General features: G+C 51.9%; 2 protein-coding genes and 1 pseudogene across 3 annotated transcripts in view; 1 reads left to right on the forward strand and 2 right to left on the reverse strand.

Annotated features, from left to right (window-relative positions):
• CACNA2D4 (calcium voltage-gated channel auxiliary subunit alpha2delta 4) overlaps positions 1-15,241 on the forward strand; it is a gene marked incomplete at its 5' end in the record, with an annotated part of 134,766 nt that extends 119,525 nt beyond the window's left edge. Inside the window, 5 exons of the mRNA XM_082074558.1 lie at positions 1,028-1,048; positions 6,315-6,432; positions 11,860-12,014; positions 12,932-13,002; positions 13,774-15,241. Coding sequence (XP_081930684.1) covers positions 1,028-1,048; positions 6,315-6,432; positions 11,860-12,014; positions 12,932-13,002; positions 13,774-13,860 — 452 coding nt within the window. The 3' untranslated portion in view covers positions 13,861-15,241. The remainder of the gene's footprint in view (positions 1-1,027; positions 1,049-6,314; positions 6,433-11,859; positions 12,015-12,931; positions 13,003-13,773) is intronic.
• Positions 1-21,979, reverse strand: part of LRTM2 (leucine rich repeats and transmembrane domains 2) — a gene marked incomplete at its 5' end in the record, with an annotated part of 107,150 nt that overhangs the window by 37,947 nt on the left and 47,224 nt on the right. The window lies entirely within an intron of this gene.
• On the reverse strand, positions 1,585-2,516 carry LOC309447112 (annotated as a pseudogene). Its single transcript has one exon. The product of its transcript is annotated as an uncharacterized misc_RNA (transcript).

Consider the following 21,979-nt stretch of genomic DNA (forward strand, 5'->3'; position numbering starts at 1 on the left):
TGCAGCTCGGAGCACACCGCTTGCTTTCCTCAGGGTAACTACTGGCGTGAGGGGAAGCTCTTCTTTCCAAGGACCTCCACCCCATGTGCAGTGGGACAAGAGCAACCTTCAGCTGAAAAGGCCTTCGGCTGGAAAGATGCCCTTCCAGTCTTTTCCAAGGGTGGCCTGTAGGATGGGACAGAGCAGGGCTGGAGCAGCAGGCTCTCCAGAGCCTAGCAGGGGTACCAGGGAACTAGCCAGGAAACAGTAAGGTTCAATAACACATTGAAGGTTTTCACTTGCCCACTGGACTCTAGGATAGAAGAGATGATGGCACACAAGTGCAGCAAGGGGTATATCTGGTATGTCAGCCATGTAGGTGCTGTTATTACATCCTCACTAATTATTCAGCACTAACGGCGTTTTTAGTGGAGACAATGGTACCTTCCCTGCTAACTGTGGGGCTGAGTCTTCTGCACTGAACTCACCTGGCATAACAGGGAAACAGTCATTTTTAGAAAGCAAGATTTCATTCTCGTCAGAGAATCAGCCCAATGTCTGGATAATGCTGAGATCCCACTCACCTCCTCCAACGAGGGTCCCCAGAGATGGCAGCACAAGTTGCAGCTTTCCTCTACGCATCCCTGGCTGCTGCTCAACATGTGTCAGGATAACGGGAGCAGCCCCATGCAGAAAGTGGTGAGGAAGAGTCAGAGGAGCAAGCACAGAACTTGTGGCAATGCAGGAGGGACTGCTCTTTCTGAAGGACAGACCGACCTGGTGTTCCTGCTGAGAGCTGCTGTGGATGCTAAATGACCGCAGTTTGTTTTAGTCTTTGCTTGAGGAGATGTAAGGAAAAAGGGAGGGAGAGGTTCTCACTGCTGACCTGCTCATCACCATTTCCTTTTGTGCTTTCTTCATCTCTTTCCTGCATCACCTCCATGACTGCTGTGTGCAAATTCATCTCTTCATTGCACTGCCATCGTGTGAAACCGCCGCATGGCTCCATCTTCATTGTGCGTCTGTGTGTGTCATCTGACTTTTCCAGCCAAGGCTGTCTTCCATCACTGTAAGTAGAAACACGTAGCAGCGAAAAGAGGAGGATTTAGCTAGAAATCCCAGGCTAGGAAAGACTTTCTTCCACCTCTTGGACAACGGGGGACTTGCAGAAAGGTGTGACAGGGACAAGGCAGTGTCTGGTTCTGTTTCCCTGCACTGCAAAATTGTTGCTCCTTTGGCTGGCTGAGCTGGTGACTGAAGGTCTGTCACTGAGAAATCAATAAAAGTGACACACCAGCCTCCTCAGGGACTGCGGGCACAGACAACACTATCACTCGATACTATGGCTTAAATGGGCCTGTAGCCTGTGTTCTTCACCTTGCTTCCCAGCTGCACCATTCTTTTCAGTTGTTATGCCAAAACTAAAGACCAACACGTGCCTTCTTGCAGGAAAAATTATACAAGTCTCATAGACTTCAGATATTAAGAGGCAACTTAAGTCTTCTTTTCCACACCCCATGGCTTAGCTCATTCTGATGAATTCCAGCCCAGCTCCAGGATAATGCAGAATTAACTTTCAAGCAGTTCAACTGATAAGTGTATGCTCTAGCTCACAAATCCACTCCTACAGGCAAGTTAGAAATCCCTCCAAGACAGAGTCCAGACTGTGGCTATATTTGTATATCTCCCTGCTTCCATATCTAGCTTGTATTTGCTGATTTACCCTCTGCCCAGCAAGACGTATGTGTGAGACAGAGATAGAGAAGCAGAGACAGTTGGAATGTGTCTTACTGTACGAAGAAGAGGAAAAGAAAGAGTGTGGCTATGGATGAAAAAAAATTAGTGTCCATGTGTGGGGGAGGGAATAGCAGGGTGGAAGAATACTATTGGGGCTGGAAGAAATGGATTGCACATGTTGTTAAGAATGGGCTGTAGATTTTTGCCAGAGATGTTAACATTTTCTTGACTGCCTGCCAAGGCTGGTGTATGCAAAAAGTATGGAGAGGAGACATTTTGTGAGAGAGAAACTGAGCACACATTTATTCAGGGATATGTGCAAAGGAATTAATGGTAGGGGATCCAATGCCCACCCTTGTTTGGCTGTGCACCTCTGGTTCTGCAGCACGGAGCCTGTTTCTGCCCCCCAAGTTCTCTTGCTTTCTGGGAAGGCAAGACTTGCCATTGGAATATGGGCATGATATATTCAGCCTGCATTCATCACACAAACCTGCTTTTTAGAGGTGGTGAGAAGACATGTTTGCTTACACAGATTTTTCACTGCTCTCAGCATCTCATTCCTCTCTGTGTTTGTAAGGGCTTCTGCTTTTATGGACACCAGAACAGGTTTGAAAGCCTTTAATTAAACCAAAAATACTTCCAGTCAAGGCGTGCAGCCCAGAAAGGGCTGTTTCTAGAATTCTGTAGCTCAGAAAAGTTTCTTTTTGACTGCATGGTACTGTACACAGAGGATATTTCACAAGGTAATCGATTAAATTCTGTATTTTGTATTTGTAACTATGTGGCAGATTTTGTCTCATGTGTCCAAGGGTAAATCCATTGACTTGGGGTGCATTTATCCATGACTTATGCTGGTGGGAATGAGTTCACAATCTGGGCTGTGTGGTTCATAACAAGGCGCGGCGGCTGCCTTTGCTACTCAGAAGGATCGGTTGCCAAATGTCTGACAGAGTCTTTCTGGAAGTGCAGATGGTAGCAACGACAGCCTGGAATTAACTCACTCTTTGCTATAAAGTTTGCAATTTGTTATCAGCTCCTCTGACTGTTTGCTAATCCCTGACCACCAGACTCTCTCAGAGCGCTGATAAAGTTTTGATGTCCAGCACGTGCCCACAGAGGCTCAGCCCAAGCGTTTTGCTGATGATGTACATGCCACGGGGCTCCTCTGAACTTCTCAATACTGCTGCAGCTGCTTTGCTTCCAAGCAAATTAAGTGGCAGTAGGCTTAAGCATAATCTCTGTCATAGGTCTTGTCTCTGTGCAGAAGTTAGGAGGTTTTTAAAGTAGCTTCTTTTCATTTAGCCTGTGCCAAGAAACTGATTTAAGATGGTCTGTGCAGGGGACTTGTGCCAGTTTAGCAGAGTTTAAAAATACATCTTCGTGCACATGATGAGGTTAACCCAGAGCAAGTCAAATTGCAGATGTTCATGAAAGGCTCCAACAGCAACGCAGCCTCTGCCCGAGACCGAGTCCCTACTGCCAGTGGCAAAAGTGCCCCTGAAGGAACTAAACCCCGTGCACTTCCCACCCCTGACCTCCTGATGCCCAGGCTGCTCCTATGAGTGCCACCATGGCACAGTTTGGCCCAGGATTACTGATGGAAGGTTGTCTCTCTAGTCCTGTGCCTAGAGCTGAGGCACAGCTCTTGCCCATGTTTGTGGGTCAGGCCAGGAGGCTGTGCTGGCCGGGTTTGGCCTGGGTCTGGGTCGTGCAGGCTCTGTAGTTGCCTTTCCCCTTGAGGCCCAGTTCTCCAAGCCCAGCAAGTCCAACGTAATGGCCCTGATTCAACACCAGCTGAGGCTGGGAGGCTTCAAATCTCCTTCCATCCCATGTTTTCCAAGCCGATGATCTGATTCACACCCTCCCTGCATGCCATCCTTCACACCATTGGTTTTTATATGGCTTTAACTCCATCTGCTTTGATGGCACTACATCAGGAAGACAGAGATAGTGGAGAATGTCATTCTTTGCCAGGAGTAGGGGAAAAATTAGGACCTGGCTGAGGTGTCTGCTATGTCAGGACCTTTTGCCGCTCCTGACATGAGCAATACGCTAAATTATTGCAAGCCATTGTGCCCCAGTTTTATCAGGTCACCTTTGTGGTCATCACAGATGTTCTTCTGAGTGAGAACTGGCACAGTCCATCGCCAACAGCTTTGCTGCAGTGACAGCCCTGGTCACACAGTGCTGCAAATCCAGGGGTAACACAACGAGACTTGGATGGTTCGTGGCTGAGGGACCAATGCGTGGTCTTGCTGCAAGCGTGTCCCTAAGAAGGTCTGTCCCTGGCCCAGACTACAACCGTCTGGCCACCTGTTTCAGAGTTTGGAACTGTTTTCCCAGCTACTAGTACAGTGAATTAAGGCTGAAGGAAAAGAACTCCAACTGTGGCCCTCACATTCCTTTTGTCCATCAGGATTTCACTGCTCAGAATATGGTTACCAGGCCTGGAGCTGCTCTGAGCCAGAAAGCATTTGCAGCTTCTCTCCTTACAGCATATTCTGTGTGTTTCATCAGAAATGTCTAAGCCTTTGAAATTCACCTCAGCAACAGGGTCTTCTGCTCATGCTGAACGTCCTCAGGGCTGTTCACCCCTGTGACAGGTACTAGTCAGAGTAAAAAGAAAAGGCAGAGGCTTTTCCATGCTCCTGCAGCATGGGTTTTGCAGAGAGGGACAGCAAATGGTGACAGAGCACAGCCAGGCAGCTCCTGGCTGGTGGTAGATTTGCTGCCAGACCCTGAAACGACAAGTTTAGTTGATGAATTTAATGTGAATCCAGGGTGAACACAGAACAAGGCATCATGCTGAAATCAGGCCCTGTGTGCTTTTGGATCTGTGCAAAATGAACTTAACCATGATACTAAAAGGTGGATCCCACTATCTGGGAGAGTTTAAGTAGGAGGCTGCCTCGTGAGTGACATTTTGGAGAGTTCCAAAGAAAAGCACAAGGCACAAGTACGGGAGACTCTGGACTGCAGGGAGGTGCTTGAGTGCCCATCATATTCACCTGGGTGAGACATCAGAGGGGAGAGATTGGGCTGCAGTCCCTGGCTCTCAAATGGATGTCTTGTGGCACTGGATCACCATGGTGGAGATGAAAATCAGAGAAAATCATCCAGGTTTTCTCTCTCTCGCGTAATCCACATTGTTTAGATGGCAAATCTCGCAGAGTGGCGCCTGCCTCGTTCTGTGTGCTCCGGCAGTGTCAGGGGAGAGGAGGCCACAGATCTCAGGGGGGGTTTTACAGTGATGCAAATTACCCATGAGGATCATGGATACCCTCTTGGTGCCTTCTTACCATTCATTCACTGATTAAAGCCCGCGTTCCTGAGGTTTTCCTATACATCTTCAGCACCGCTGCTGCAAGGGATAAGCTGGTTGTCCTCCAAATCAGGACTCGGGGCCTTGCCTGTCCCCCTGGCAGGGCTGCCTGTGGCCACTGCGTGGGTAGAGGGCTGCAGAGCGAGTCTTTTGTGCTCAGACCCAAAGCTGATGTAGAAACCATTTCTCATACTTGTTGTTGGCTGAGCTGCAGCCACCTCTCCCCTAGCAACAAAGCCTCGCATTTCCATCAGCAACATTCCCCTGTGTCTTACAGAGGCAGGAGCTGGCTTTGCTACTTCCAACTGCAGCAAATAATTGCCAGAAAGGCCCAAGGCAGTAGTTTCAGTCAATTCAGACTTTGCTGAATTCTGAGAAAGGATGCCCTTGCTTCTTGAGGGAGGCTCGGTAAGGCGGTTCAGCTCCCCCTCATCCCCAAATTAGTCTGGGAGTCCCACAGAGTGTGAGTGATGAGTGTTGGAGCAGCTGGTCCCTACCTCTGCGCGGACGGCTGCCCCCAGGAGCCACTGCCATGAGTTAGCCAGGTCTCTGCTGGTCCTCAAGAGCTATCGTCAGCTTCCCTGTGGTCTCAGGCCAGATCTGTTTGCCAGCGATGTTTTCTTTTTAATGTGACACATATTGTCTCTCAAATTGTCTGCTGCGGGCTTGCTCTGAGATGTCAGAGGGCTTGAGAATAATCAGCGGTTGATGGAGAACCCCACCATGGACACCCATGGTCCCTGCAGGGGCAGGTCCCTCAGCATGGGCACTGAGGAACAGCCCAGTCACAGCTGTGAATATTTTAAAAAGTGCATGAGCATGGGCTGGGTTAGGCAGGAGGGATTTTATTGATGCTGCTGGTTCCGTAGATGTGACCCTCCCTCCTGCCCCCCACTTCGAACACAAGGGTACCAGTGCCCAAATTCTCCTGTGTAACTGACCACTGGGGTCCCTGGGGTGCTGCAGCTGCTGTGGCTTGGGCAGGACAGGGTTCAGCCTTGCTTTGGGGAGGTGAGAGGGAATAGTAGGCACATTTTTCACATAGGCTGGTTTTCCCACACCACCTAGTGGGAGCAGAGATCGCTGCCTGGCTGCTTGCTGCAGCATCTCCTTCCCTTTCTTTGGTCAGCACCTGCTCTTGGCCGCTGCCAAGGGGGTATGCAGGGCTGGTCCTCCAACCTGCACCGCTAGTCTTAAATGCTTCCATCCCAGTAGAAACCCTCTCCGATGCAATCCTCTGTCCTTCATTTCTCATCTTGTCTCCTTACCACTGCAGCTCACAAGCACAAGAAGCATGACACCTTGCAGCCCTGCGACACAGAGTACCCTGTTTTTGTGTATGAGCCGGCCATCAAGGAGACCAACGGGCTGATCGAGTGCGGAGATTGCCAAAAGTAAGAACTGCAGCTTCTCTTTAATTTGGGAGCTACCTATCCCCAGGGTGTGACAGCACACGAGCCAGCTGGGGCTGGCAGTAACTTGCAAAGAGTCTTCTGCCACTGTCCCCATAGTGTGGCCAGTGCCGCATCCACAGCTCTGGCCACAGAGCAAAGCTAAACAGCCACACTGGACAACAGGGAGGTGAAATGACTGGGTTACAGCTTATTGATAAAAGATTGAAAAAATTAAAAACATCTGTTAATAAACACAGGTGGCTGTGTGGTTGAATAGGGATCTGTTGGGTATGCTCAAGCAGAAGAGGAGAGTTTACAGGTCATGGAAGCAGGGGCTGGCCACTTGGGAAGAATATAAGGCTGCTGTTAGAGGATGTAGGAAGGCAGCTAGGATAGCCAAGGCCTCCTTAGAATTACAGCTGGCGAGAGGGGTCAAGGACAGCAAAAAGAACTTTTTCAAATACATAGCAGATAAAACTAATACCAGAGGCAATGTAGGCCCACTGATGAATGGGGTGGGTACCCTGGTGGCAGAAGATACAGAGAAGGCAGAATTACTGAATGCCTTCTTTGTCTCTGTCTACTCTGCCAGAGGCTGTCCTGGGGAGCCCTGTACCCCTGAGACCCCAGATGAAGCCAGGTCAATGGAGGAGTTTGCTTTAGTTGATGAGGACTGGGTTAGGGAGCAATTAAATAGTCTGGACATCCATAAATCCATGGGTCCAGATGGGATGCATCCGCGGGTGCTGAGGGAGCTGGCTGAAGTCATTGCTGGACCGCTCTCCATCATCTTTGCCAAGTCTTGGGAAACGGGAGAGGTGCCCGAGGATTGGAGGAAAGCAAATGTCACTCCAGTCTTCAAAAAGGGCAAGAAGGAGGACCCGGGTAATTATAGACCGGTCAGCCTCACCTCTGTCCCTGGGAAAGTAATGGAACAGCTTGTCCTTGGTGCCATCTCAAGGCATATCAAGGATAAGAGGGTTATTAGGGGCAGTCAGCATGGCTTTACCAAGGGTAAGTCATGCTTGACCAACCTCATAGCCTTTTATGAGAATGTAACAAGGTGGATGGATGATGGCAGAGCGGTGGATGTGGTCTACCTTGACTTCAGTAAAGCCTTTGACACAGTCTCCCACAGCATCCTCACAGCTAAGTTGAGGAGGTGTGGTCTAGACAATAGAGTAGTGAGGTGGGTTGCAAACTGGCTTAGGGAGAGAAGCCAGAGAGTGGTAGTCAACGGTGCGGAGTCTAGTTGGAGGCCAGTATCTAGTGCAGTGCCTCAGGGGTCAGTACTGGGGCCAGTATTATTCAATATATTCATTAACGATTTAGACGAGGGAATAGAGTGTACTATCAGCAAGTTTGCTGATGACACCAACCTGGGAGGAGTGGCTGACACGCCAGAAGGCTGTGCTGCCATCCAGCGGGACCTGGACAGGCTGGAGAGTTGGGCAGGGAATAACCTAATGAAATTTAACAAGGGCAAGTGTAGAGTCCTGCCTCTGGGCAGGAACAACCCCAGGTTCCAGTATAGGTTGGGAAATTCCATATTAGAGAGCAATGTAGGGGAAAGGGACCTGGGGGTCCTGGTGGACAACAGGATGACCATGAGCCAGCACTGTGCCCTTGTGGCCAGGAAGGCCAATGGCATCCTGGGGTGTATTAGAAGGGGGGTGGTTAGTAGATCGAGAGAGGTTCTCCTTCCCCTCTACTCCGCCCTGGTGAGACCACATCTGGAGTACTGTGTCCAGTTCTGGGCCCCTCAGTTCAAGAAGGACAGGGAACTGCTGGAGAGGGTCCAGCGTAGGGCAACAAAGATGATGAAGGGAGTGGAGCACCTCCCTTATGGAGAAAGGCTGAGGGAGCTGGGTCTCTTTAGTTTGGAGAAGAGGAGACTGAGGGGTGACCTTATTAATGTTTATAAATATATAAAGGGTGAGTGCCACGAGGATGGAGCCAGGCTCTTCTCGGTGCCAAACAATGATAGGACAAGGGGTAATGGGATCAAGCTGGAACACAAGAGGTTCCACTAAAATTTGAGGAAAAATTTCTTCTCAGTAAGGGTGACAGAGCACTGGAACAGGCTGCCCAGGGAGGTTGTGGAGTCTCCTTCTCTGGAGACATTCAAAACCCGCCTGGACATGTTCCTGTGCGACCTCACCTAGGCGTTCCTGCTCCAGCAGGGGGATTGGACTAGATGATCTTTTGAGGTCCCTTCCAATCGCAAACATACTGTGATACTGTGAAAGAGCATTTAAATATATATATATTTTTTTTTTAATTTTCCCTCTTTTCTGTTTCTCTAAAGAAAAAAAAAAAAGAAAAAGAAAAGCAGGGAGGGGAAAAAAAAAAGAAGTGTTAAACTAAGAAATTAGAACACGGATCCACTTTTCTATTTTCTGTTTTCATTTTAAGAGAATGAACAGTCCAAAATAACAGAAAAGTCAGTGGGAAAAGTGGCCATTTTCAGCACCTGCATATCATGTGTGGAAAGGTGACAGAAGGATGAATTTCCACTGGGCCAGCTTTTCCTAACATGAGGTGTCCAAACAGATCTCATTGGAATCCCTCTTAAAAAAATATATAGATAATAATAATCCTACCTACTCTGACTTAAGTCTTGGATCGACTGCAGGAAAGACTTAAGGGTTAGTAAAACAGCCTGCACTACTCAGCATGACCAGGCCTTGCCAAACACTGTTTTAGAAGAAGAGATTGCAGATTTGGTGACATCAAGGGATTGTGCAGGTACAATGAGCTCGGGGTGGATACGGAGAAGATAAGTGCCCCAAACTGACCGTTTTGTGGGTTAAGATGTTGCTGCAGAGACCTCAGCCTGGGACTGACCCCTCCTGGCTGCGGTGCCTCCATCCCACTGGAGCCCAGCACCCACCCGCCCTCCCTGTGAAAACTGGCAGAGGTTTCCTCCCCAGGGATTTTGTACTGTGGTGGTTACAGCAGTCCCTGAGTGGTGGGAGCTGGGGGGGGTGTTGAATAATCTCAGGGTGATGAGCATTTTTTCTTTGTATCAGGAATAGTGTGGCCAGCAGGACTTAGGGCAGTGATGGTCCCCTTGTACTCGGCACTGGTGAGGCCCCACCTTGAGTCCCGTGTTCAGTTTTGGGCCCCTCACTGCAAGAAAGACATTGAGTTGCTGGAGAGAATGCAGAGGAGGTGACGAGGCTGGTGAAGGGTCTGGAGCACAAGTCTGATGAGGAGCAGCTGAGGGAACTGGGGCTGTTTAGCCTGGAGAAAAGGAGGCTGAGGGGAGACCTTATCACTGTCTGCAACTACCTGAAAGGAGGTTGTAGCATGGAGGGTGTTGGTCTCTTCTCCCAAGTAGCCAGTGATAGGACAAGAAGAAATGGTCTCAAGTTGCACCAGGAGAGGTTTAGATTGGATATTAGGAAAAAATGTTTCACGGAAAGAGTAGTTGGGCATTGGAGCAGGGTGCCCAGGGAAGTGGTGGTGTCATCATCCCTGGAGGTGTTTAAAGATGCATAGATGAGGTTCATAGAGACACAGTTTAGAGGCTGACCTGGCAGTGTTAGGTTAATGGTTGGACTCCGTGATCTTGAGGGTCTTTTCCAACCAAAATGATTTTGTGACTGTATTCTACTACAGAATAGACTCCTATTGCCCATCCCACTCGATTCACTGCCATGTGCTACAAGGGGTGAGGCAGCACCTCACCAGCGCCATCAGCAGCAGCCACTGAGCTCTGCTCAGCTCCTTCGTAGTTACAGGCATGGTTGCAGCCTCTGGGCCCTGGGCACATCTCCTGTGCATCTTTTATGCTCAGGAGAGACATGCACCCCCACACAGCCTCTGTGGAGCATTAGCCAGTGGCCTGCTCGGCCATGCAGGCTTTCCCCATCATGTTTCACAAGCTCAAGTGGTTCCCAGTAGAGCAAGGATAGGCTAGGTACTCCATCCTGGGCAAAAAAACAGTTTGTGGATTCATGCATGGGCCACACTCTGTCCTGGTTCCTGAATTTTGCATGGGTTAAAATCTGCATTTTAAAGCTCCCAAAGCAGTCATCAGCCAGGAACACTAATGAAATGGTTGTGAGCTGCAGCATATGACATTCAACAGCTCTACAAGTGAATACAGAAATCCCTGGAGGCGAGAAGGCACAAGATTTGAGATTCAGTGGTGAATAACCAGAGAGACAGGGCGGGCCTCCAGTGCAGTCAGATCAGTCGGTGCAGTGGGCACATCCTCACAAATCTGTATTTGTAACCCAGAAGGCCTCTCCCTTGGCAGGGAGGTGGTTGGCAGAACCAGGATTGTGCAGAGCCACATACTGGCTGCAGTGCTGCAGCTGGGCCACCAGCACAGGCACACCGAGCTTGCCATCCCTGCGCCCAGTGGCCCCAGGCCAGGCTGCTGGCTCCTTGCCAGGGCTGTACGGTGGCAGCGCAGCCTGGCAGCGGGCAGGACAGCAGGGTGGGCAGCACAACCTTGCCATCCCCTCATGCTCATCTGGGCGGGGGCTGCAGATGGGCATGTGCCAGTGAGCAAGCCCACAGGTGCACGCAGCCTTGTGAGCACAGAGACACGTCAGAGCTGCCCATGCACACACACGCGTGTGCACAAACCCCTGCACACAGCCCAAACACGTGCCTGCCCTCAGCCTGCTCTGCCCACGCAAGCCTTCCACCACCTGCATAACCAGGAAGCGACGCTTCTGCAAACCCTCACGTGTACATCCTGGGGCAAAGGCTGACATGCAGACACAGCCCCACCAGCACGTGCCTGTGCTCGTCACCGCACCCTTGTCTGACAGGGAGGGGAAGGGGCACGCGAACTTGTGGCTGCCAAGTGATGCTGCGTGTTTTTCATGGTGGTGGGCAAGACCAAGCACCAGCCAGTCAGTCCCATCACACCAAAGTAACATGTGATGCTACTGGGATTGTCCATCTCTCACTCCAGCAACATGCAATGTAGCAAAACTCTGCCCCTTACAGGACCACATAGTACATACATCCTTGCATTGTAAAAGCATATGCCTAAGTGTATGTTGAACGGACATTGGCAGACCTCTGGACAAAACCAGGTGTTCTCAGGTATCATCTGCTGCAAGATGCTGCCTCATTTGCAGAGGGCCTGTATTGGGTTTCGTTGGCTGGTTGGTATTTTTGGTTGGTAGGCTGGATTGTGGGTTTGATTTTGTCTTTTGTGCCCAGCAGGGATTTGTAAATCTGAGCCAGTTCAGAGCTTCCAAAAACCAAAAAGGTGTGCTAAAGCCTCCTCCCCCATGTGCATAGCTGCTCGCTGAGTCTCTCCCGTTTCCTCCTGAGATCCTGTTTCCAATTATGTATTTTCCTTGGATTTCTTTGCTGTGGGCTGGGTGTTGCGGGAGCAGCTGCCATGGCCCTGCAGCGGGAGGGATGTGCTTTCTCCTGCCCACTCTTTTCTTGCAGGATGTTTGTGGCACAACAGATCACCAGCAGTAACCTCCTGCTCCTCGTCACGGATGCTACCTGTGACTGCAGTGTCTTCCCACCCGTCCTGCTGGATGCAAAAGAAGTCAAATATATCCTTCCATACGCAGCATATGCATCCATACACAGGATGTGTGGCTCCCTCTTTGCTAGGGTGGAAAAACCTGCTGCTGTGGCAATTGCCACCGGGGTGGAGAGCATGGCCTGAACTGTGAGACAGCCAGGAAGGGAGACACAGAGCAGGCAGGCTTGAGGTGTGGTGGAGAGGAGGTAACAGTCAACATAGAATCACAGCATGTCCTGAGTTGGAGGGAACCCACAAGCATCATCAAGTCCAACTCCTGTCCCTGCACAGGACAACCCCACAGTTCACACCGTGTGTCTGAGGGCTTGTCCAGTCTCTTCTTGAACACTGTCAGGATTGGGGCCGTGAGCCCTCCCTGGGGAGCCTGTTCCAGTGCTCCAGCAACCTCTGGGTGAAGAACCTTTTCCTAATGTCCAACTTAAACCTCCCCACCACATCTTCCTACCATTCCTTCAGGCCCTGTGTGGGGGACTACGATGGGTCCGTGGATTCCCTGACAGTCCTGCCCTCCAGACTCTGAAGAGGAAGCCAGTCTCCCCAAGCCAAGCTGTCAGATGTGCTGTATGAGGGTGAGGGTGGGACAGGCCAGGAGAAAGGTTCAGTGGTGGGGTGGGCACAGCCAGGCTGGCTCCTTGACAGTGCTCCCAGGTGCTTCCCTAACTCATCCCTGTTGAGTCTTCATCCCTTACTCCTCATAAGGGAAGTGATACGGCACAGCTTGTCACTGTGATGGTGAGCCCTCTCCATGCATTTTGGCCACTGCCATTTTTTCTTGCCACGTTCTAGTGCTGGAGATATCTCCAGCCCATGCAGGCTGACTTGTCCTCCCCACTCTGTCCCCTAGGCTGTGCAGTTACACCTGCACAACTTGCATCAGAGCCTTGTAAGTCCATGCAGCATTCATCCCCCTTTTCCCTTGCCCTGCTGCTGCCAGTGTCCTTAACAGCCTCGCACATAACGCTTCAGTGAAGTGTGAACGGATGCGCTCCCAGAAGCTGAGGCGGCGGCCGGACACGTGCCACGCGTTTCACCCCGAGGTACCCCAGGACAACACGGGAGGGAGGGAGGGAGGGAAGGAGGGGGAGGACACAGCTGGGTTTCACCATGGACATGCCTGTGCCCATGCACATACATCCCCTCTTGCACCCCTGCGTTGTGCACATGGCGTGCCCATCTCTCTGTCTGGACCCAGATGCAGCCCAAGGAGCTTCCCAGCAGGAGGATGGTCATACTGGTGACACCTGAGAAGGGCTTCAGCTTGGCAGTTAGAGGATTGCTAGTTTTCTTCAGGGGGGTCACCTGCTGGAAGAGCCATGATTCTTGTAACCACCCCTTGTGACCCAAGCTTGGTGCAGCCAGGCAGCTCTCATGCCTGCCAGGCTGGCAGGAGTTTGGTCCAGGCACCTTCACACAGCATGTGAGGCAGCCCAGCTGCCTGTCCTTGCCCCACAGGGCCAGGAACAGGCACAGGGACACACTCACAGGCAGGGGACTCTGGAAGGAGCTGCAGGAGGGACCTGCAGGCAGGAGCTGATCCGGCTGCAGCCTCCCAGGCCCCGGGATGGGTTTCAGGGTGTGGGGCAAAGCATGGTAAAAACCAAGAAGGCGAGAGGCTTCCTGGCTCACAGGTGGATGCCATGGCACAGGGGCATCAAACCAGTCCCTTCCTTTGGCCCCGGTGATCCTTCCTCTTGCCCCACTGCCACAGGCATTGCTCCCCCTTCCAAAGGCAAGGGGTAGGCTCCCTTCCCTCTGCCGGTAGCCACCCAGGCTGCAAGCAAGCTGACACCTTCTCTCCCATCTGCCAGGAAAATGCCCAAGACTGCGGTGGCGCTGCCGAGGTCTCCGTCTCACCGACACTGCTCCTCCTGCCCTTGGCGCTGCTCCTGCGGTGACACTGCCTGCAACGGTGACATTGCCTGCAACGGTGACACTGCCTGCAATGGTGACACTGCCTGCAACGCGCCTTATGTGGCAGAGACCTGGGAAGAAAGGGGCTGCCACTGGCTCGAGCAGCAGGAGGGGAGGAGATGGAGGCACAGGCCATTCCGGATGCCCACTGCAGCTCCCCAGGAAGACGAGGTGTTAACGGCGTAGCACAGCATGTCCTGTGTCCTTCATCACAAGGTCCAATGTGGTGCCAACCGTGGAAGCTGCTCCCTCCTTCAAAATCCCTCAGCGAAAGGCCTCTGCGAGGACTGGCAGGGTCGGCTCGCAGCACACCACCTACTGAGCTGCTCCTTGCAGCCAGCAGCGCCCAGCCTGAATGGCCAAGGTTGTTGGCATGGCTTGGATTTCACCATCACCTTGCCTCCCATGAAGCCACTTTGGGGTAGTTGACCCCAGGAGGTACAGGGCTCGGTGGGGCAGATCTGGCCTTAGGAGAGCAGTCTGTTGTCTGCCTGTCCTTCAGTGGGAGCTGCCAGGATTTTGAGCACCCAGGACCGGAGCAGCCCAGGCACAGCCCTGCCAGAACAGGGCTCTCAGTGGTTCCCAGCAGTGAGGCAGCATCTCCTGGTCTCAGGGGTGGTCCTTGACTGGGACCACAGGGGCAGGACATGGTGGCACCTAACCTGAACTGCAGTAGTGTGACACACAGCTGGACGATGGGAAGTAGCAGGGCTTGACTAGTTAGCTGCAGCAATGCCAGCTCTGCTGAGGAGATTCCTCACAACACTGCTAGCACAGCATCCAGATTCTTGTCTAGAAGTGAACTTACCTCTGAGAAGGGGGTATGTTCCCCACTGCCTGCTAGTTTCACTGCAGAAGCAGCTAAGAAATGGGCACTTTTCCCCTTGGAGCAGCACTGCCCTGCTCATTGAAGCTGTCCTTGCTTGTCCCAGGGCAAGCAGCCCCCTGCCCTAAGCCTGGCATTCCTGGCTGGTGGGCATGGGCCGTTTCTCACAGAGCTTTATGGACAATGGGTGGGGAGCACCCATTTTTCCTTTTTTTTTTTTTTTTTTTTTTTTGTATGAACTACTCCGTACCATCTTGGTAAAAACAAATATATGGCATATTTTAAATAGATACTTAAGCTTCATCATGTCATATTTGGTGTGAATTGCAGCCCTACACTACATTCCAGAAACCCCTCTCCCTGTAAGACCTGTGGGGAGAAGGTGTGGGTAGAGGGACTGCAAATGGAGCTGCAGTGGCCTGGCCATCAGGGAGAGGCTGGCAACTCATGGGGATGCAAAGAAGAGCATGTGGTCACTGTTTTTACCAGAGGTACTGGAAGAAGAGCCTCTGGCCATGCAGCTCACACACTGGCACCCCACAGCTGTCTGTCACCCCTGAGGCAGGTTGGGTGTCCTGGCACTGGTGGGGTACAGGAGTAGGGATGCCACAGCTCCAGAAGCAAACGGGGTCTCATCTCACCTTGAGCTCTGTACCATCCCCATCTGTAGCCACCCCAGCACCCGTGGGTCCACTGCAATGGCACCAAGGAGTCAGGCCAGCAAGGCAGAGGCTTGCCCTGGCCTCCTCTTTCCAGCAAGCCACTTCAGGAGGCCCCTGTGCTCCTCACAGCCCCCCGAGAGCTGTGGGGCTCATCACACCGAGGTGCCAGCTCCTGCAGGACAAGTGCCTGTGCCCAACAAGCAGCGCTGCCCACACGCTGCCCTCCAGACGTGCTGCTTGCGTGGAGCTGCTGGGCTCCCCAGTGGGCCCACCAAGCCCCCCAACTTCTGCAGCCCCCACTGCCACTGGGGTTAGACCCATTAGTAGCTGCTGCAATGGGCAGTTTTATGGGAAAGGGCTTTTTCCTCACACTGTTCCCTTTCCCCACCTGAGCCCACAGACGCACTCAGGTATGCCAGGGTCTGTATGGATGCTGCCATTCTTGCCACCAGTGTCAATCAACAATAAGGGGACAGTGCTGGTCATAGCCAGACCCCGATGGGGACCTTTCCAGCTCCTGCTGTGGCTGGTTTTGCCTCACTAAAGTGATACTACAGCAAAAAAAAAAAAAAAAAAAAAGAAGAACGGCTGCACTACTGGACATAAATCTGGAGGTGGAGATGGTGTTTCCAGGCTTCAGATGCAGTGACCTTATCAGAGCCAGAAGCAGCCGAGGAAGATGAAGGCAGCACAGAGCAAAAAGGGGCTGCTGTCAAGGCTGAGGAGTCAGGAGTTGCTCACAGACAGAGGAGCCGCTGGCTCAGGGCATCCCTCTCCGGCTGGCACAGCTCGCCCAGCTCCGTGCGCCTGCCCTCCTGGGGCACTGCTCTCAAGGGTGACCTCCCTGTCAGAAAGTATTAGCAGTCCCATCTCCACTCATCTCAGAAAAGTTATATAAATACACATTGCCCTGCCACATACCGACTGTGTTTGATTTCAGGTGCGTTAATCCACCATAAACACGGTTCTGTAAGGAGACCTGCACTGAGAGAATGAAACCAGACAGCAGCTAATAGTCGGGAGGTGCTCTGGTGTGTTTCCAGAGAAGACTGGCCTCTGTGAAGGGGCAAGGGTAAGACATGACCCCCACAGCCCCCAACTACCTGAGCTGGGGCTGCTCTAGGGGTGCGCCACTCCTGTGGCAGAGCTCCCCAAACTCTGGCTGCAGGGCTGTGGGGGGAGACGCCTCCTCGTGCCCCTCACGGGGCTGCACCACCTGTTCCCGCTGTGCTTCAGAGAGCGCACCTACACCTGCACTCTTTGCTTGATAGGGATGTCCTAAGCATCCCCCTTTCCCATGTCCTGCACAGGTGGATGGAGGAGACCCCAGGATCCCTAGGAAGCTCCAGCAACACCGTTTGGGCAGTACTGGGTATCCCTCTGGGGGGTTAAGCAAATTCCAATGTCTGCTCTGCTCACCTGGCAGAGATAGCAGCTCACAGCCCTCCAGCAAGAGAAAAATCCCTGGGAAAAGCAGTTGCTCCAGCTCCCAATATCTTCAGGCATGTGCTGGACACAGGAGATGAAAATAGGTCAGCAAAAGCAAACAGAGATCTGAGGTCAGAGGATCTGATCAGCAGTGGAGCAGCTGTGAGAGGAGTCATCCCTCACTTCCAGCCGAGCAGCATCCTGCTGCCATCCTGAGACAGCACTGTAAATCACAGCTGTACCTCCTGCAAGATCCTATCCACCCCCGTAAGCGTGGGGATGTAGGCATGTGGATAATAGAATATTAGATAACAGAATAACTATTAAGGCAAAACTTGATGGGAGAAAAGTTTTAAGTGATGCTCTGCAGTGAAGGGTGTTTGTCAGACCCACCCAGCCACGTCTGGCTGCCACGCAAATCAGGGGCTTCACAGGCCTTAAATCTGCAGCTGGTTTCCTCCCAGGAAGGTGGAAAGGGAGCTGGGAAGTGACCTAAAAACCTCTCTGTTACACTCCTCACAGGCTTCAGAAACACCCTGCTGCAGGCTGAGGTAACCCTGTCCCCTCCCAAACACTGCGGTGGGCACTGAGGGTGTCCGAGCCACAGGCAGGGACGCACACCTTGCACAGCGTCACGTACACGTGCCCTCCCTTGACTCATGGCTTGGGACAGAGCAGACGGATGACTACAACTTCAAGTATGACCAGACAGGAATGACTTCATCCTACAATACAGCAGAAAAATCAGCCCTGGATTTACAGCAGCTGTTTGCAATTGGGAGCAGTCACAGAAGCAGCAGCTTTCAGCAGGCTGGTCAGGGTCAGCCTGCACTTAGCAAGAGCCTGGCACACCCCAGGCTGGGCATGGCAGCGGTTGCAGAGAGAAGTGGGGGTGCCCTCATTCTCACAGCAAAGGACCAGTACCACAGTCTTGCTTGGGTTTGTGTGCATCTCTCAGGCTAGAGCTCCTCAGAGTATTTTCCAGGATGCTTTTTCTGCTTACGAAGCCCACGAGTACCTTCTGCACGGAAACCCTGCGCTCTTACATGCCTCTGCTTGCAGCAGAAGGGAATGAGGGCAATCAAATGCAGCACTTTTGCACAAAGCAATTTTTTAAAAGCAAGCAGGGAAGGAACATCAAACTCCCGTGCACTGAGTGACTCCACTGCTGGCAGGACCCTCACTGGAGGGGTTTGCTGCTCCTGCTCCCCAGATGCCAGGGAGCTTCCCCCATTCCTCCACACAGGCTGCTCCCCACGCCTCTGCCCTGCCCCAGCTGCAGGGCCCCTTACACCACCTCTGCTCACACTTGAAAGGAGCCTTTACATCTTCTGCCACTCCACCAGCAAATGCTGCTGTCATTACCTCCCATGACATCAGCTGCAGCAATGCAGCTCATCAGCAGCACCTGATGCAAACTGTAATAGCCCCACCTGAACGCCACCAAGCACGTTTCTTCAGTAAATTCCTCATGGGCTACGCAGGGAATTTCATCAGCTCTTCCTGCTTTGCTTCCTGCTACTGCCTCACATTTTGGGTGCCCTGTCACCCCATCTTTCCCTGCACAGACCGCTGTTGCTGGTGGGAGAGGGCTGTGCACCAAACCCTGTTAGTACACTCGCATTTTGCTCCACTGGGGCCAGGCAGCCACCATTGTCCTTGCCACCGGCATGATAAGGAGCAGCACATGCATCACACAGGGATGCGTGCCAGTGCTTCCTCAGCCCTCCTTGAGGAAAGGCCATGGGGATGGTGGCAGGAGGCTGCCAATCTTCCCAAAGGCCCTGCTGCCCCCTGGCCATCATACCAGGGGCTGGTCTCTCATGGGCGGCAGGGAAGGAGAATCATAGAATCATGGAATAGTTGGGGTTAGAAGGGACCTTCAAAGGTCATCTAGTCCAACCCCCTGCCATGAGCAGGGACATCTTCAACTAGATCAGGTTGCCCAGAGCCCCCTCCAGCCCGGCCTGGAATGTCTCCAGGGATGGGGCATCTACCACCTCTCTGGGCAACCTGGGCCAGTGTTTCACCGCCCTCGTTGTAAAACATTTCTTCCTTGTGTCTAGTCTGAATCTTCCCTCTTTCAGTTTAAAACCATTTACCCCTTGTCTCATAACACGAATTTCCAGGGAAGCCCCCATGCTGGCAACAGCGAGCACACTGATGTTACATGCTAGCCAAAAACCCAAGCTGCGCGCGCTTGGCTCAATCTCAGCCAGCAGTGTCTTTCTTCAGTGCCGCACAGCCAGTTTCCACCCCAGGAGCAGGGGCTGGAGCCTGCTGCCACCCTGCTCCTGCCCAGCTCCGAGGAACACAGCTTCCCTGTCGAAACTGGCAGGAGGCTCCCCGGCAAAGGCGGCAAACCCAGCCTGGCCACCCCCGTGGGCAGTGGGATGAGGGAGCTGGGCCAGAGCCAGGGCAGAGCCCCGGGCTGGCCGCTGTGGCTGGGAGCAGATGGGGAGGTGGTGGCAGCGGCTGCTCCCTCCCGGGATGGACGGCTTCCTATTTCTCCTTCCCAGCAGCAGCTGCTGCTTCACAGCCCTGGCTGCTCCTGTTGCAGGTGGGGGGAGCTCCCCCACAGCCTGGTGTCAGCTGCAGAGAACAACTGCATCAGTCCAGGGGAGGCTCAACTCCAGACAGCGCTGAGGCAAAGCTCAAACCACACAGACAGGTTTGGCATGGTAAGAGACAAAAACAAAATACACCTACTGGAGCAGGTTTTGGTGTCATTTGCTTCTGTTAGGTAAATGTGTCGTTGCTCTGGGAACCCAGCCAGGCTCATGGTTTTCCCATCTCATTTACAACTAGACCAGTGCATGTTTTTTTAATGCCAACTCTGAAGAGCCTCTGTGCCCAGTTGTACCACTACCAGAGACAAAGCTGCTAAAACATAAGATTATCATGAAGCTCCAGTGCAAACATCTCGCAGGTCAGAAAGAGCAATAGCTCTGTTGTTCAAACAAGAATTTCACTGGAGGAGAAAAGAGCAAAGGTGAAGCTCCCAGAAATGCTAGAATTAAGACCGAGCAGGCATGCAGGAGCGCCAGGCTCACACCCCACCATCCCTCCCAAGAAGCCTACCTGCCTGACAGGGAACAAGATCATGAAATCATAGAATACTTTGGGTTGGAAGGGACCTTCAAAGCCCATCCACTCCAACCGCCTGCCATCTTCAACTAGATCAGGTTCCTCAGAGCCCCATGCAGCCCAGCCTGGAATATCTCCAGGGATAGGGCATCTACCACCTCTCCGGGCAACCCTGGCCAGTGTTTCACCACCCTCATTGTAAAACACTTCTTCCTTGTGTCTAGCCTGAATCTCCCCTCGTTAATTTAAAACCATCACCCCTTGTCCTGTTGTAACACGCCCTTCTAAAAGATAGTGAAGAAGGAACCAGTTCCGCTGCGGCCAAACTAAACTGCTACCTGGGTGATGCTGGACAGGTGGAGGGTTTCTTCTATGTTGCTCATTGTCAAAGTACGTGAAGATGATCCAATGCGATATGCCTGACCTTGCCATGAGCTCAAGGTCAGTGTTCCTTCTTCATAAAGAGCAATATGGACCTAAAAATTAACACACATCCTCTCCAAGGAGCTGAACTTTTTAGGGAACTCCATTCAAAGCACATCAGTGCTCCTGGAAATCAGCCTGGAGAATTTCAGCTTGGGCACTCCAGACAAACATAGAAGCACTGACCAGCAGGAGAGTCTGGTTCCAACAAATTGCTTGATGCCACAAAGGAGGCAGGGAGGGGAAGAAAAGGAAAAAGAAATTCAGTTTTGCAGGGAAGCCTCTAATAGCTTCAACTAAACCAAACTCAGTTCCTCTGTCCTAATCATATGCTTCATTTATTTCCAGCTCTTTAAAGAGTTAGGCAATGACCTTAGACACTCACCCTGATTGCAGCGCTTTAATCCCTACTCAGGATAAGTTCACCCTTTGCAATGAGCAAAGCAAGTGATTCTTGGGAGTGGGCAAAGCATGGCCACATCTACACACAGCAGAAGTAGGACGTACAACCTCAGCCTGCCCAGGCAGCTTTTAAGTATCACTCTGCTTCCTGAAAACAAAATAAACTCAATTCCTATTAAAATGTGGCAGCTTCTTTTAGTATAATTCATGTGTTGTCTGATGCCAAAGTTCTCCATGCTCCTTGAATTTGCTTTGCATTTTTAAAAGGAAAAAAAAATAATCCATCCTGAGACCTCAAGCTGTCACAGGTCATTTATTGGAGCTGACTCTCTTACAAGGCACTGCAAAACACGTATCTGGAGTCAAGTGACTGATGAACAGCAGAGCTGTAGATGCTCAGACTCAGTGTGAGCCAACACAAGAGCTGGATTAGGTATATCTTGTCCTGGCAGTTCACAGATGTTTGCTGACAGCCAAGGAACAGCCATGAAGGACCAAACGCCCCAGTCCAGGCACCGGCCTGTTCTGCTCAGCACCAGCCCCACTCCCTCCCCAGCCAAACCCGATTCCTTCCCACCCCTAAGCCTGCATGCCAGGAGAAGACAATCAATCCCTTACTTGGGTAAAGGCTGGGAGGCATTTCTTCACCAGGAATTTAAGTCCAGGCCTCCTGAATGTTTCTTCTCAATCTCAACTCACCTAAAAATTTGCCCACATAAACCAAAGTGCCCAGCACCCACCCTCTTCCCTCCCCAGCTCTTGTTGTTTGCACCTTCAATCCCACCTGCCCATTTTCCTCCTCACAAGCTCTCACCCACGTGCACTTCACCTTTGGCTTTCCAATCCTGTCCATAAACCACAGTTTCTGCTCCTTTCACCACTCTCCACCCAGCTGGACTCCTTGGCCAGTTTGTTCTTTTCCCTTACCTGCCTGTTACCCCCATGGCACCCAGCCTGCAGCAGCAAGAGAAAACCCTTTTAAACCTTGGATCAAGGGGACAGGATAGTACACATCTAAAATCTGCACGACTAGGAACAGGAAAACTAAGCCACTGAAAAATCAGTGTCTCTAAACATACAAAAATAGAGAACCTTTGAAATTATATTTAGCCTGGGTTCTGATGGAGACTTGGGGGATGGAGAGAGAGACCTGACAGGGGGTACCCAGCCCCAAGACCACCCTACAGCTTTATGCCTTCACTCTACAGCGTGGGTTCAGCTAAGCTTTCCAATGCAAGGGATGAAACTTGGCAGTAACACCAATCCCACTTTCTC

This window comes from Streptopelia decaocto (genome assembly GCF_964273445.1).
Source record: "Streptopelia decaocto genome assembly, chromosome: 1".
Lineage (NCBI taxonomy): Eukaryota > Metazoa > Chordata > Aves > Columbiformes > Columbidae > Streptopelia > Streptopelia decaocto.